Source organism: Anguilla anguilla, chromosome 15 (genome assembly GCF_013347855.1).
Source record: "Anguilla anguilla isolate fAngAng1 chromosome 15, fAngAng1.pri, whole genome shotgun sequence".
Classification (NCBI taxonomy): domain Eukaryota; kingdom Metazoa; phylum Chordata; class Actinopteri; order Anguilliformes; family Anguillidae; genus Anguilla; species Anguilla anguilla.
In genome coordinates, this window is record NC_049215.1 from 18,948,904 (window position 1) to 18,965,238 (window position 16,335).

The 16,335-nt window shown below is 48.2% G+C and overlaps 1 protein-coding gene across 1 annotated transcript in view; it reads left to right on the top strand.

Moving 5' to 3' along the window:
• prkx (protein kinase X-linked) overlaps positions 1 to 16,335 on the top strand; it is a 51,727-nt gene that overhangs the window by 17,774 nt on the left and 17,618 nt on the right. The window contains exons 2-4 of the mRNA XM_035394353.1: positions 8,538 to 8,706; positions 10,119 to 10,382; positions 12,803 to 12,922. Of these exons, the coding sequence (XP_035250244.1) occupies positions 8,538 to 8,706; positions 10,119 to 10,382; positions 12,803 to 12,922 (553 nt within the window). The remainder of the gene's footprint in view (positions 1 to 8,537; positions 8,707 to 10,118; positions 10,383 to 12,802; positions 12,923 to 16,335) is intronic.

Below are 16,335 nucleotides of genomic sequence, written 5' to 3' on the forward strand. Positions count from 1 at the left end.
TGTTCATCTAGAATTTGACATACAGTAGATGATGAGTCATCAAAACATCATAAGGGGGAAATTCTCTGTTTCCCAGCATTTAGACCAGGGCAACAAACCATAGCTTTGCCATAAAGTTTCTTGTAAAAAACTACTGAGGCCATCAATAGGCGAGCAACATAATAGAGTATTTTTACTTCTTGTACGTAGGACTATGCCGGTATTTGGCATTACCGGTTACTGTGGTAACAAATTGACACCGGGTTGATGAATGAATTAGCAGGGTAATACGATGATAATTTGTTTCTACCATTATACTGATTGAAGTTACAGCCAAATGCCCTGGCCAGATACATCAGAGGATGAAGTGAGTGGGCTCTACACAATTTGACACTCTCGCCTCACGTGTCTCTTTGAAGCTCAATTGCTGGTTGTCATCGCAGCACCACACAGTGCGCCAGAGAGAATGGGGGCAGGGGCGGGGAGTAGCGGGTTCAGACTGGGGGACTGGTGCTGATATAACAACTTATTTAATCATTCAAAATATTGCATGAGTGTTGTCATCTATTAGTCTTGCATTCACCATTATTAAACCATCTTTAATTCTAATACTGCAATAGTATAATTCAGTCACAAAATACATTGAATCTAAATAAGTTATTGTTAATGTTGACTTATCTAATAATATAGGCCTATGTGTAATTCATTTGTAAAGTTGATTTAACTTTTTGTATTCAACTCATTTAAATTGCCATTGGCTAAAATATAAAGTCTAATGGTTTATCATAACATGTCTGCACTGTGGTAGTGTTCTTTTTAAATGAAGGAGTGTAAAAGTACTTTACATGTGGAGCGCATTTTGGTTTTATTCCAAATGGAAAAGGTCCAGTCTAAAAAAAGTTGACGAGGCGATTTGTCGCGTATGCTAAACGGGGAACGGCTGCAATTTGAAGCATCAACACCGTTCGTGCATCCCTAATGTTAATAGCATTGCGGCTATGGTTCTGAACATGTGCCTGTCGCAGAAAAGCTGTTTGCTCGTTACGTTGGTCTTGGGCTCAGAATGTTTGGGAACGTCTGTTCTAAAATGTGCACATTGATTGACAGCCTTCGTAAATACACCCGACCCTCTTTCGCCCTGGGGTTAGTACTGGTGTGAATAGCTGCAGTATCATGTTTCTGTGATGCAGGTTATAGCCTGGGGTCACTAGAGAAGTGGGCGCTCTGTACGGACGTTAGCTGCTGTCGCTAAGGAGCTCTGTTCATGACGCACTTCTGTATAAGTTCCCATCCGCGTCTTTATTACTCATCTCTGTTTTCCCTGCTGTAATCGTCTTTGCTCTCCCATGAATGTCACATTACATTCATTAAGCTGCTCCTTGTAACGCTGGTTAGAATCATATTAAGTGTGCGTCGTGAAGCAGTGTCATTGTTTAAGAATTGATTGCCTCAGCAAGCAGATTGTTTCGGTTTTATGAATTATCAGAATGTGTGGGGAGGGTATGAGGAAACGAGCACATTGAATACATCATCATTTTTAATATTAAATGTATTTAGGACATTTTAAAAGGTCCATGTGGCGATGCTTGTTTTCCCATTAATTTAACATAAATGAAGGCCCCCACTTATTTGTTTCAAGTATTATTCAATGCTTGTTCTGTATTTTCTACACAGAGGTCCATACACACACAGTCTTTCACAATAGTGAGAGTAACATAATCCTGCAAACCAGTTTTAAATTGAGATGCAGAATGGGAGCAGACCACTGTGTGCGTGTGCATGTGAGTGTGTGTGTGTGTGTGTGTGTGTGTGTGAGTATGCACGTGTGTGTGTGTTTGTCAGTTCATGTCAGGCACAAATGTTAAGTGTTGTTGTTTATTATTTAGCCTATACCATAACCTTTCAAACATTTCTATCCTAATTTTCTTATTGGGGAGGGGGGGTGTTCCTTAGTTCCATGGGGTGTAATCCCTGCTGGATAGCTTTTGGATGGCATGTTCATTTTTAGAGCAGGAGTAATATGGGCCAGAGATGGGAGGGCTGCCCCTGTCATTGTCAGTCAGATAACCAATCAAGGCAGAGCATGTGCAATAAAAAGTGCAACACCCACCCAAAACAGCCTGTTCAGCTTGAAGGGAGAGAATCTCAATGTTTTTTTTACTTTTTTATTATTTTTTTCTTTAAAAGAAATCTTAGCAACATGCTTGGTTGACCTTGTGGAATGATATAAAATTGAAATAAATAAATAGAATAAGTGGTGGCCATAAAGCCAGAAGTTCTGCCTGCACTGAACTGTGAGCCTGAAGAACGTTGTTTGCGGGGGTGTGGGTGTGCAGGCTTTGTGATTTCATTACTTACTCCTCCTACCCTGCTGCAGGAGGAGGCAGAGCATTCCTGCAGTCGGCCGTCGCCCAAAGTGTACTTTCTCAGTTTCATTTCACATGAACGCAGCGGGGTCGCGCTCGTACCTCAATACGGCGGCACGCCACCCTTTCATTAGAGAGGGCTGGCGCTGAATATTGTTTAGCGTATTTATGGTGAGTGTCTTTGCTGATTTGACTTTGCCCATATAAATGTGAACAATAGCCTCCGCTCCACACAGGGATAATGAATCATGCGAGGTGTTGAAGGGGCGAGGGAGGGATAAGGTATCTCCGTCGCATATCAGCCTGGCTAATTGACTCGATAGGACTCTTAAGCAGATAAGGAGTGATCCAGGGAGCAGTGGAGGGGCATAGCCACGCTGTACTCCAGGACATGTGCAATATATCAGCACAAGCTGTGTCACCAAAGACCAGGATATCAACCTAAGCTGTGTCACCAAAGGCCAAGATATCAGCCTAACTTGATACCGGTTAAGTTCAGCATGTAGTTCCACTGGTTAATTATATTTGTAACAATTGACAAACTGGCAAAAAAAGGTCACCTAATTTGTGAAAGGGCATGATCAAACTAGTGCGCTTTCATTAAAATTTTTTTTTTTTTTTACAGGATTTGGGAGTTTGGATTAGGAGATGTTGGGAACCTCTTTCTTAGATTAAAGTTCCTTGTGTGATGTCTTGTGTGCTACTGCATGGGGGGAAGGTTAGGGATGACTTACTGTGGCAAACGTGCGTGGCTTGCTTTAATAGCAGGGAGGACCAGCTGGCTCTCGCTCGAGCCTTATCTCCCGGTGTTAGCGCCTCTTCTGCAGGAGAGCGCGCGGCAGCCGCGCAGAACGCCGTGTAATTGGTGCAGCCGCGCTGGAGGCTGTCCTAATGCTGAAGGTGTCCTTGTTTCCGTGGCGGGAATGGGCTCGGGCCCCGCGTGCGCTCGGGCTGAGAGCAGACGGGCGGGACTCTCCGCCGAGTCGCCTCTCCGCTCCGCTCTGAAGCACGCTCTCCTGTTCCTCGGCCTTTGCGCCGTGACGTGACGTGGGGTGTGAAAAAGCCTTCTCACACAACCGTCCGTTCACATTGACTGGTCACTGCACTGGTGACGGTGTGCGTGTAGTTGCTGACATAACCGACGTATTGGTAGGCGTTGGTGATACGGCCAAAAAAATCATATCATGGTTTTTTAAAGGATATATTACGATTCACGATGTGGATCACACTTTCTTTCATGCTGCTTTTATAAGGCTATTTTGCGGGTTTCTGAGCAGTACAACCAAAGTGGTTACTATACAATACTCAATGCCATACAATGCATTTACAATGCATACTCAATAAAATACATTTGCACCATTTTAAGAAAATCTAGACCTAAAAGAAAACAAACACTGTTTATAACAAAGTATAGAAAATACAGGTGAAGAATAACAGAAATACCTCTGCGGCCAAAGTACTTTTTGAAAAATATTTTAATAAATACTGCACCTGTTTTAAAATGTGAACAACACACACTTGCATTTCTGCACAACAAAAATGAAAATGAAAATGAGTCAGGGATTTTAATAAACCAGTTTATTAAGTGCAGCTTCCAGTGGAGAATGAAAGGAATAGTGAGACAAACAGGGCTCTGAAGTATGACTAGACCATAAATCACTTGTCGTAGCAAAAATAAGTTTGGAATTTTCCTTTCTATCACTTTGTGACATTCCAAGTACAGACGTACTGTAGAGTAGCGGTATTTCAAATCTTTCAACTTGTGTCTTGTCAACTCTCATTTAAATGACAGGCAGCTATTTGTGTGTGGATCGTTAGCTATTTGTGTGTGAATCAGAGCGCACAAACTGCAAGAGATGGGTCTCAAAATAAAAAAAAATAAAAAAGGAAACTCAAACTTGTGTCACTGAATGTACGGTTGTCTCTCAATTCGCAAATGCAGATTCAACACTACACAAGCCAATTTTACATTTGAGACGGTCTTATTACAAAAAATACCCACGGAATTTGGAAACGCATTTTTGGTTTTAATATACAAAGTATGAGGTATTTTAGCATAGGGTTGGGTGATGTAACACAACAATAATTATCAAATGCAACAACGGTCTTCGCCACCATATGGTGTATTACTTTTCTTTTGCTCTTTAATTATTCCTGATGTGGTAGTAAACAGCCACGCTTCAGGGGCCTCAAGAAATGCTTACGAAGAAAAATAACGCGACGACTTTTATCAATTGGGTGTTGATAAGACAGCCAATTAGCTGCAAGGTCGTACAGCTTCCATGTGATCAAGCGATGTGTTTTTGTATATCACAATGAAGTTGCAAGGTCTGGCGGCTGAATGGCTATCTTATCAACACCAAATAGATAAGTTGTGACATTTTTTTTCTGTAAGCATTTAATCTACACTCTGAAGCTTGGTTGATTACTACCACTTCAGGTATAATTAAAGAGAAAAAACTAAAAGCAAGGCAATACGCCACACGGTAGCTATGACTGTTATTGCATTTGATTATCCTTGGTGGGACAGGCTGGAAGCAGCATTAGCGAGCATTGTCAGCGCAACTGTTCTAATGGAACGTACAGTAGCTCTGAAGCATGATACTCCCAATCTCTCTGTAAAGGCAGATCGTGGAGTATTTTAAATCGTCCATGATCTAAGATCGTCATATCATACACACCTACATGTCGGTATGTAAAAAATACCAACGTGGTGATTTGGTACAGTGATACAGCACTGCATGTGCATGGTGATTTGGTACGGTGATACAGCACTGCATGGTGATTTGGTGCAGTGATGCATCACTGCATGGTGATTTGGTGCAGTGATGCAGCACTGCATGGTGATTTGGTGCAGTGGTGTAGAACATCTGGGTGATCCCTCACCCTTGCCCCGCTTCACTGTTGGACTGTAAGCTTAATCTGGGGTGCTCTGGGAGTGATTGTGTCTGAAATCGTTTGGCTGCTTTCTCATGGTACAGCCTAACAGACTGAGCCAGACCAAAGACTGCAGCTCCTGTGGGGTCATTTAGTCAAAATAGCTCATTAAAGTCAATATATGCCATCAGAGAGTCGAGTGGTCCACAAAGTGCGGGAAGTGAAATTAATATAATTTTTTAAAATAAAAAAATAATAAGATGTTGGCTCACCATAATAGCCTTGGTGGTTTGCTTGTGTTTTCTGTAAACACCCCATGAAATTCTAATGGCTTCATGCTGAGTCTCTCACTCTGAGGTCAGTTCAGTGTGTCAGGTTTCACCGTTTAGTGGTTTACATGTACAATGCTATGGTAACCTGTCAGTTCACCTGAAGGACATGTTCTTTCACTGCACACCCCACCCTGCATGTTGTGCACGCCCTGTTTGGCCACCACATTAGCTGGCCCATAAAATATCCGGCTGATTGATTCAGATGCAAAGCGCATTTGCAAGTCGGAAAGGTGTTGTTCATTTCCCAAGCATCGTGAATCATAAAACGAGGTTTTGGCTGAAATGCGAGCTTTAATTGCATTTCATCTTTTAAAGATGCGTTTTATCATTTGTGCGGGTTTGTGGGTGATTTGACTTGCCTCTGAGTGTAGCTGGTGCACGCCGCGCTGTCCTGAGGTAACCTGGCTGCTGCAGACCAGGGCGTGCAGGGGCTGCAGTCTGAAAGTGCACTGATCTTCACTTTCATAATTCAGCTAACTGGAATCGTAAAACGCAACCCAGTTTAGTTCAGCATGGAAGAGCGCAGACTTAAATGCGCTCCCTAGACTTTGATGGACTGTTGCTTTATCTCCCGCACAATAGAGGAGTCTTCTTCCTTTAATTCCCCGCCAAACTCCTTTCCTTTAGCTTGGAACTCGGGCAGTGAGTTTGTACGTGGCTCGCATGAGGAAAATCGTGGGATTCATGAACTTTATATTCTGCACTTCCGGTTGGCAGAATGTAGGCTAGAATTCCCAATTTATATTCCTCTATCTTGGATTCCATTAATCTAACCTTTAGCTAGGTAGCTGCTGATTTACCCCTATGCTGTCCTTGTAGAAAGATTAACCTGGCACCATTACATTGTGTGTGTGTGTGTTTGGTTCTTATCAACCGTTCTCTATTACTATGTGTGATTAACTCTTTGTATAACAATAACTGAATAAATTCCTTTATCTCTCCAGTTAGTTTAGTGTCGACTTTCATGTGAAATTTGATTAAATCTGCGTCATTTGTACTTGAACACGTAGGTTAATTGCTCTGTTATATCACAATATGTTATGGTTAGTTTTGTTGTGTCTACATGACACTGACTACAGCCTGTATAAGGTATCATTATCAGCCTATCAGCAAAAATATTGGTCTATCTGGGGAATGTTTTAAGATTAGAGTACATAAAATGTGGCTCATACACTTCTGCCACAATACCTGTATATCGTATGACATGATATTAAAGAATTAGTAGAAGCACCTGGCGAATCTGATACTTGTACTGTAGCTGCACACTTGACCGTCTTTTACGCGTCTTTGTTGAGATGGCAACAGAGGGTTGCGTTTCTGGTGTTGGGCAGTGGCCAAGCACGCTTTTGTCATTTTCAAAAAGTGAAACTGGGCTCATTAACCATACACCAGAAGGATCACTATGTGCAAAGGCGAATATAGCCTACTCTCTTAGTGGCCGCGTGTAAACAACAAGCCACGGCACGTCTCTGTTGTTAAAATCGCATGATGATGGTGTGGGCTGCAGCACAGACAGAGTGCAGTCCTGCTGCATTTCCAGATTTGCAGCATGCCTGCAGTCTTTCCTTCAGTTTTCTGCTTGGCACAGTGAAGCAGAAAGCATGCATGTAAAGTTGCTCTGAAATACTGACAAGTGTATTTCATATTGCATCATTGTGCTACTATGGGTGTGTCCTTAGTCCTCTCCTGTACCGGTGGAGACCAGCAGATACTTTAATAAGCAATTAAAATAATTATGAACACACCTGGCAGAAAATAGTGCAGCGCAGTCTTCAGAGAAAAGGCAGATGAATGTTTCCCAGTGTGATCTGAGCAACAATCCGGGTGATCTTTAAAATACACGACAGCAATGCTTCTCAAACGGCATGGAGATGGATGTGTTGAGCCTCAGTTTGTGTGCTGGCAGTACAGCAGGCCGAACTGAGAACTTTAAAAGACTGCTTCTCTCAGCCTGTGTGATTTCTCAGATATGTCTGTACTCAGGGCTTATGGACTGTACAGGATAATGGGCACAACATTAAAAGAGCGCGTTCTGACCACTGATGAAATAGCCTGCATTGAACTTTCTGTTTAAAGCTTTTAATGTTAATGGGGTGATTTATCCAGTCAAGTTGAAATCTTTGTGATGATAAAAATGATTGTACTAAGCTGAACTCTAACTTTTGTGAAAGTAATTTTACTTGAATAAAGATAGGCTAATGCAGTTGTGCGAGACAGGGAACAATAATAATAATAACAACTATTATTATTATCATTATTATTACAGATTGTCTAAAAGCAATAGGTTTAACATATGAGGCGATCTGTGGTTGAAATATTTTTATTTTTTCCAGTAATTTCCCCCCCATGAAATGTGCTAATTTGTCACAATGCATTAATATAGATTGTATTTCTTACATGTGATGTCATGTGTTCCTAATCTAATAGTTTCTGTATGTGTTTTCAAATCTACTGATACGTCTTACACATGACTGCTATTGTATTTGGAAATAAATTGGCTTCAGCCTGGTCTCATTCTGGAGTCCACGTGCTGTAGAGACAGGGGCTTAAGGACAGCTGGAGGTCCCATAGAGACAGTCCGGCCATTGTCACACATTGTGCAGCAGGGAGGAGAGGGCCAGAGTGCGGAGTCTGCGCTTGGTTTTAACCTCAGGACAAACAAACACAGCAGCAGTGAAGCTGTGCCAACGCTCAGGGCGCTCCTAGCCAAACCGAGCGATCAGGTTTGGCAGTCACATTGGAAAGCAGATGAATACCTAAGTGAGGGCGTGCACTGAGGCTCTTAAACGCTCAGGGGAGATGCACTCTGTCTGCGTTCCTCCCTGGTCAAACCGGACCAGGAGTTCCCGTTCGTTACTTCAACACCAGAACGGCTCGTGGAGGTTTGTGCGGTGTCAGGCCGCGCCCGTCCGCCCTTCTCGCGCCGGTCTTTAGGAGGGGCCTCTCTCAGGTTCCTGAGCTCTGCGTGTGCCCTCTGTTGCAGGGACGGGGACCTTCGGCCGGGTCTTCCTGGTGAAGGACAAGCAGGCCCGGGGCTACTTCGCTCTCAAGGCCATGAAGATCCCGGACGTGATCCGGCTGAAGCAGGAGCAGCACGTCCACAACGAGAAGGCGGTGCTGCTGGAGGTCTGCCACCCCTTCATCATACGGCTGTGAGTGTGGCCTCCGCCCGTCTCCCGCCCCAAACGTTCCCTGCCCGTGACCCACTTACCGGAATACCTGTACCGCGACCCGCCCCCTTACTCAACACAGCCTCACGTATGTTTCAAAAGCACAACTGAGATGGGTTTATTTTTCAACCCAACCGCAGGTAGACTGTAGCTAGTGAAGGGTCTGGTACAGTTTCAGTGTTCCATTGGACTGCAGGAATGTCTATGTATGCTGCACATTGTTTTTGTCTGCCCCCTCCCCCCCCCCCCCCCCCCCCCCCCCCCCCCCCCAGGCCATCCCCTGACCCCTGGGCTTATGAGCCCCCGCCCTACAGCGCGTTTATAAGGCCGAGTGTACCGTTTGTCAGTGCTAGCTTCCCTCAGCTCTGCCAGGGAGCATGTCAGTAGAACACAATGGCTACGGTGCAGTCACTCAGAGGAGAGCGCTGCTCTTCAGCCCGTGTCTGTTTGCTGAGCACCTGGCTGCTCGGCCCCGGAGGGCCGTGGCGACCTCTCGTCCCCTGTTTGGAGGGCACCTATGTGTGCTGCTTTTTAATCCAGTCACCGTTGCAAAACCCTGTTATTTGTTCTTTATTGCACACGTTGGATTTACCCTTTTATACTATATTTTGTCAGAAATAGCTATATTTGCCATGTAGAGTAAATATACCATATTAACGTCCTAGCACTTTTAATCAGTCAGATCAACTAATACTTTAATATACTGTTATGTAATGTAATGTAACGTAATCTATTTCTAAGTGATTCCTTTACCCAGGGATTACATTTTGAGCAAATGACAGGTGAAATCAGGGCCTGGTATTTGCTGAAAGTTTGGACACCAAGATGAAGCAGGGGGCAGGGGGTGAAATCTGTCCTGTGTTACAGGGAGGGGAGTAAATTATGGGGGAACCTAAGACACGTTCTCAGCAGCCTTAATTGACCGGTAGGATAGCTTAAAAAGGGTCCGGATCACACAGGGAACCCTGTTTGAGAGGCCTCTAGTCAGACGCAGGCTGGGGTGAGAGCACGTGATGACTGGGGGGATGGGACTGCGGACTGAGAGACTGAGATTTACTGAGCCAGAGTAAATCTTTAGCGCTAGTGTCAGTCCCTACTGGTGAGATATGAGGAGGGCTCATGTGGGTCGGGATATGAAATCGAAAAACCCCCTTAACCCCAGAATCCTCACCGCTACCATCCCATGCATTGTAGTTGCAGTTGTTTCAGAATAAATACTTAAAATACCTCAGTTCCATATGTGAACATACTGTATGTCGCACTGTATTTTAATCAGGGCTGGCGGTCAGGAAGTGTACCTTCTCATGAATGGCTTCCTGGACAGAGGAAGTTAAGGCCGTTGGCGTTCAGCGCTGTTGCATGCGTGCAGATGACGCTTTGTTTGGGCCGCTCAGGTTCTGGACGCACCACGACGAGCTCTTCCTGTACATGCTGATGGACTACGTGCCGGGCGGCGAGCTCTTCAGCTACCTGCGCAGCCGGGGCCGCTTCAACAACGCCACGGGGCTCTTCTACTCGGCCGAGATCGTGTGCGCCATCGAGTACCTGCACTCCAGGGAGATCGTGTACCGCGACCTGAAGCCCGAGAACATCCTGCTGGACAGCGAGGGCCACATCAAGCTCACCGACTTCGGCTTCGCCAAAAAGCTGGCCGACAGGTACGAGCCGCCCTCAGCTCCTCCCTCAGACGCCCTCCCGCGCGTTCCGCGTGAAAGCTCTCGCCGGGGAGGTGGTGGTAGCGCAGGGTTATTTCGGTGTCGTTGGAGATGATGGAGAGGACCCTTCTGTTGAAGCAGTGCTCAGCGTGGTCGTGTCTCTGTCAGTGCCCTGCTTGGCGAGCGCTGAGTCGGCCTGGCTGAGCATCAGCCTTCTGACCGCGGGCCGCGCCAAAACGAGGCGCCGCGGCCTCCCGTCCGCGTGCCGACGGCCACGGCAACGCTGGAGGACCCGAGAGAGGTCCCCAAAAAACCACGAGACTTCGCCCCTCCCTCGCCTTGTGTCTGCCTCCCTTTAACACCCAGCTTTATAGAAAATGCTGTTTGAGAACAAACCAAAAAAAAACTAGCCAACATTCCAGTCCGGTTTACAGAGTATAGCCCTTGGCTATCATTATTTTTCTGTTTGAAGGAGAAGGAAAATTCAAAAAATAGAAACCTTGTCTGAGGTAAGAAATCTGTGTGCTGCGTACTGCAGACACTTTTTTTAAACACAGAAAGCAATCAGTCTGACCACCCTGGAATGTAAACATAATGGCTCACATTTATAGTTCCCCTGCGTTGCATAGGGAAAATACAATTGTTGTAGATATCTCTCTGATGCGCAAGTGACCCACTTATATAAATGGAAGGAGGGGAAATTGCATCAAATGCAGTTGGAAGACAACAACTCAGACTTTAATGGTCCTTTGGCTGCAGTTTCAAGAAGGAAAAAAAAAAACCACTCCCATCTACAGTTGTGGATTCACAGTGCCATCTAGTGGCCAGATTGTTAACCGTTCAGCTGTTCATAGGTGTTCATCAAAATTTTTGGGAGCAGGTTGTTTACGAGTACCAGGGTGTTGCTGGCGAAAGTGTTTGCGTTGGCAGGAAGCCTAAGGCACAGCGGTATTGATCCGGGGCGTTAAGGGGTTAAAGCTCTGCCGGGACGCCGTTCCCCCGAGCGAGATCACTCGCAGGGATCGCATTGGCAAACTCTTATCATCTGAATTTCCAAGGGACGTGTAGATTAAACGGGCAAAGGAAGGACGTTTACAAGGCATAAAATGGGTTAGTGAGAAGGGCTTGTAGTGCTCTGAGAATTGCATGAGGCATGAGGTTTATTCGGCAGTAAAGAGCTGCCCGTTGTTCCTCATAAATGATGGAAGCAGAAGGAGAGGGAAGCGAAAGAGGAAGGAGGGGGGGTGCCTGTTTTCTCCACAGAAAGCCACAGCATCACAGAGAAACAAGAACAGCAGGTCCAGCCGACACTCGCACGGCTCGGCTCTCTGAGCTGAATGCTAACGGCGCTAACGATCTGGGAGTGATCGAAGGCGATCGCTGAGAGGAGGGGCGGGCGCGGAGCTCGAACGCGTCCCCCGGCTCGCTCGTTAAGGGGCTCCGCGGGCGACGACGGCGGGGACCCGCGGGGGCGGGGGTGGGGGGGGGCGGCCCGTTTCCGCAGCGAGCGGCGCGTCGATCCGCCCAGTCACCCCAGGGAGCTGGCCGTTCCGAAAGACTGAGCTGCTGTGGCTCCCCCTGCTGGTGGCCGCGATGCAGGTTTTACAGGTATCTGCTGTGAATGTGAGCTGCAGCCCTGCAGGGCACTGCACAGACACTGCTCTTCCTCCGGCAGTGCGGCACATTCCAGGCTCTTTCAGTCCAAAATGTATGGAAATAGAATCACAGCTTTGATTGAGTTTGTTTGTTTCACACAACCCTAAATCTCACGATGCTTCTCCGCGTAGCGAACCGAAAGGTAGACAAAGCGAAACACGATGTTTGCCATGAGTGAATTGTGATGAAAAGGAGACGCTTGGCCGAGAACCGCCCTGGTAGCGCATACTCCCGCCATCCCTCCCACTGCTGGCGTGCGCGAGGAACCGCCATTGCCATGGTGACGGTCACGACCGACACTGTCGCCAATTACTGGAGCGCCCCGGGCCCAGCGTGGCGGCGGCGGGCCTGCGGAGTCTGTCCCAGCATGCCCCGCTGCGCGCCTACGCTAAGCTGAGACCGGTGTGACGGGCAGCTGGGTGGCAGCGCGCGGGTCTGCAGGGAGAGGAGTCTTATCGGAGTTATCGGCGGCTGAAGACGCGCGATGGTAATTAGAGTGAAGTAATTAGGGTCGGCAGGGGTGGCTGTGCGGCTTAATGAGCTGAGAGTTCCACACGCGCCACGCCGCGTTCCGTCCGCTCTCTACGCGGGGCCTCGCGTCACCGCAGCGAAAGGTCCCTGCGAGGAGCCGTCGTGACAGATGCCCGCGCTGCGACGGGGCTCCGCGTCGCGACACCGCGCCGCATCGTGTGGCGCGGCGGATGTTAGTTGTAACTAGGCTGTCCCCCCGCTGCACGGTGGTAACGGGTCCCCTGTTCCCTGCGCAGGACCTGGACTCTGTGCGGGACCCCGGAGTACCTGGCCCCGGAGGTGATCCAGAGCAAGGGGCACGGCCGGGCCGTGGACTGGTGGGCCCTGGGGGTGCTGATCTTCGAGATGCTGGCTGGGTAAGCTGCCTCTTCCCCTGTCCCTCCTCTCAGGCATCTTACGTACCCAGCACACCAGTGACCCTGAACCCTCACAGACGCTCCTAACACTACTGAACCCTGAATCCTCATAGACACTCCTAACACTACTGAACCCTGAACCCTCACAGACGCTCCTAACACTACTGAACCCTGAATCCTCATAGACACTCCTAACTCTACTGAATTCGGAACCCTCGCAGACACTCCTGACTCTACTGTACCCTGAATCCTCACAGACGCTCCTAACTCTACTGAGCGCTCACAGACGCTCCTAACTCGACTGAGCGCTCACAGACTCTCCTAACCTGACTGAGCGCTCACAGACTCTCCTAACTCGACTGAGCGCTCACAGACTCTCTTAACTCAACTGAGTGCTCACAGACTCTCCTAACTCCACTGAGCGCTCACAGACTCTCCTAACTCCACTGAGCGCTCACAGACTCTCCTCACTCCACTGAGCGCTCACAGACTCTCCTAACTCCACTGAGCGCTCACAAACTCTCCGAATTCGACTGAGCGCTCACAGACTCTCCTAACTCCACTGAGCGCTCACAGACTCTCCTAACTCCACTGAGCGCTCACAGACTCTCCTAACTCCACTGAGCGCTCACAGACTCTCCTAACTCCACTGAGCGCTCACAAACTCTCCGAATTCGACTGAGTGCTCACAGACTCTCCTAACTCCACTGAGCGCTCACAAACTCTCCGAATTCGACTGAGTGCTCACAGACTCTCCTAACTCCACTGAGCGCTCACAGACTCTCCTAACTCCACTGAGCGCTCACAGACTCTCCTAACTCCACTGAGCGCTCACAGACTCTCCTAACTCCACTGAGCGCTCACAGACTCTCTTAACTCCATTGAGCGCTCACAGACTCTCCTAACTCCACTGAGCGCTCACAGACTCTCCTAACTCCACTGAGCGCTCACAGACTCTCCTAACTCCACTGAGCGCTCACAAACTATCCAAATTTGACTGAGCGCTCACAGACTCTCCTAACCTGACTGAGCGCTCACAGACTCTCCTAACTCCACTGAGTGCTCACAGACGCTCCTAACTCCACTGAGCGCTCACAGACGCTCCTAACTCCACTGAGCGCTCACAGACTCTCCTAACTCCACTGAGCACTCAGACTCTCTTAACTCGACTGAGTGCTCACAGACGCTCCTAACTTGGCCAGAAGGATTACCTCCTGCCAAGAGTAGAACAAAGCTTTGTCACACTCCACCACAAATCCATACTCTGATGTTATTTATTGCCATGGTCATATTCAAGCAGGGCTTTAAAGAACAGACAGAGTGCAGTTAGATGTGGAGCGGTGTGTCAGGTTGCCCCATCAGACAGGTACCTCCAGATGAAACGGCGAAGCTCCTAGAGAACTGAGACTGATGTTGCCGTTAGAGACGGCATGTGGGTGCCTGCTGTGGAGCTCTCGGATGCTCTCCTCTGATGTTTGCGTCTGAGGAGAGCGTTTTGTTCTTCCCATGTGTCTGGGAGCAAAGCTGCAGCAGCCTTCCCCGAGATGAACCTCTGCATGCTTCATCCTCTCTGCTCTCTCTCTCTCTCTCAGTTCTCTTCTCTCCCTCTACTGCTCCGCACTCCTCTTTCTGTGACTCTCCTCTCCTCTCTCTGTGCCTCTGCGCTCCTTGCTCTGTCTCTCCCTGCCTCTCGGCCTCCGCGTGCGTCTGAGTCCGAGCGCAGCCTGGCTTCACCCCTTCCTCACTCTGAAATAAGCCATCCCCCTGCCTTCCTTCAGCAGTGCGGAATTTCTCTCGGTGGGTTTCCAAGTTTCCAGCGAGCGTGGGTGAGCCAGAGAGGGTGTGCTGCTTCAGCGGTCTGCTCTCGCTTCCGAGCAGGCCCGACGCGGACGGCCGCGCTGACGGGGTCTGTTTAGCAGCTGTCCCCGCGGGGCGTTCCCGTCACACGCTCAGACCTCGCCGCCAGGACGCGCCAGGCCGGGGCCGGTACCGGCCGTCTGGCCTCGACAGCCACGACCACCGGCCAATAAACAAGTGCGGCTGACATTGACACGCTCAGGAAAAATGTGTAGGAAAATGAGTGATAATCCTTCAAGATCACATTAACTATAGCAAAATGAGCTTTGTTGGCCAAAGCTAAGGTAGTGTAGAGCACAAAGAATTTTGTGTGCTCAGTCTGGATCAAAGGTGCAATAAATTGCAAATGAGACTAGCGTAACCAACCAGCCAGTCAACAGGGTTAAAAAAAATAAGAAAACTTACACAATATCACTGGCTCTTTGAGGACTGATTCCCAATAAGCACTTGAAAGCTTTTTTTTATATTAGGGAAGTGGTAGCATATATTTGTTTGGCCTTGTTTCTGTCTAGCGAAGCCGACCTCCTCTCAGGAGAACAGACGGAAGCGCACGGGCCCTCCGTTTCCCCCCAAAGCTACGCATCCGAGCTCCTCTGTTCTCGCTGCTCCACCGCGCCGAAAGCTGGAACAGCATCTCCACCGTGTGGCGTTCCTCCCGTCTCACGACCCGCGGGCTGGAGGCGGAGCCGAGCCGGCAGGCCGCTGAAATCCCGGAGCCGCGCGAGCACTTCCCTGGGAATGCTCTGCCGCTGGATGTTCTGCTCACTGCTCAGTGCCTGTGCGTGATGGGCTCTCCAGTGTGCAGCGCATGCCTCTCTCTCGCTCTGTTTTTACGCTGGCCCGAGCGGAGCGGGGTTTATGAAGAATGAATGGTTGCTGTCGTAGTTGTTAAGATACTGAGGCTTTGAACGTTCGGGGTTCGTCAGAACCGAATGAGCTCAGCCTCATTCAGGCAGTCGGCTTATTTCATTATTTGTTTATTTTTTTTATTTGTGTGTATGTGTAATGGTAAATGGACTGCATTTATATAGCGCTTTTATCCAAAGCGCTTTACAATTGATGCCTCTCATTCGCCAGAGCAGTTAGTGGTTACGGGTTAGGTGTCTTGCTCAAGGACTCTTCGATATGCCCAGGGCGGGGTTTGAACCGGCAACCCTCCGACTGCCAGACAATCGGTCTTACCTCCTGAGCTATGTCGCCCCCGTGTGTGTGTGTGTGTGTGTGTGTGTGTGTTAGGGATGGCAAAACTCCATCATCATCGTCATCAAAAATGACTAACAGAGAAATGAAGATCTTTGTGGGTTATTGTATAATTTATTATTTTTTTAAACTCAGCGAAATTAAGAGTAATGGAAAGGATCTGGTGAGCCTGGAAGCGAAGGCTCCAGCAGGAGGGAGTATCACGCTAACCGCACTAAATCAGCAGAGTGCTAAGGCTGCCACTGGCATACGAGGCACAGTGAATAATGACCCCGCCTCCTCCTTTTTTTTGATTGGGCGCCTGATAGAACCAATTACATCTAAGGCTGCACTCAGACGGAATTCCAATAAGTAAC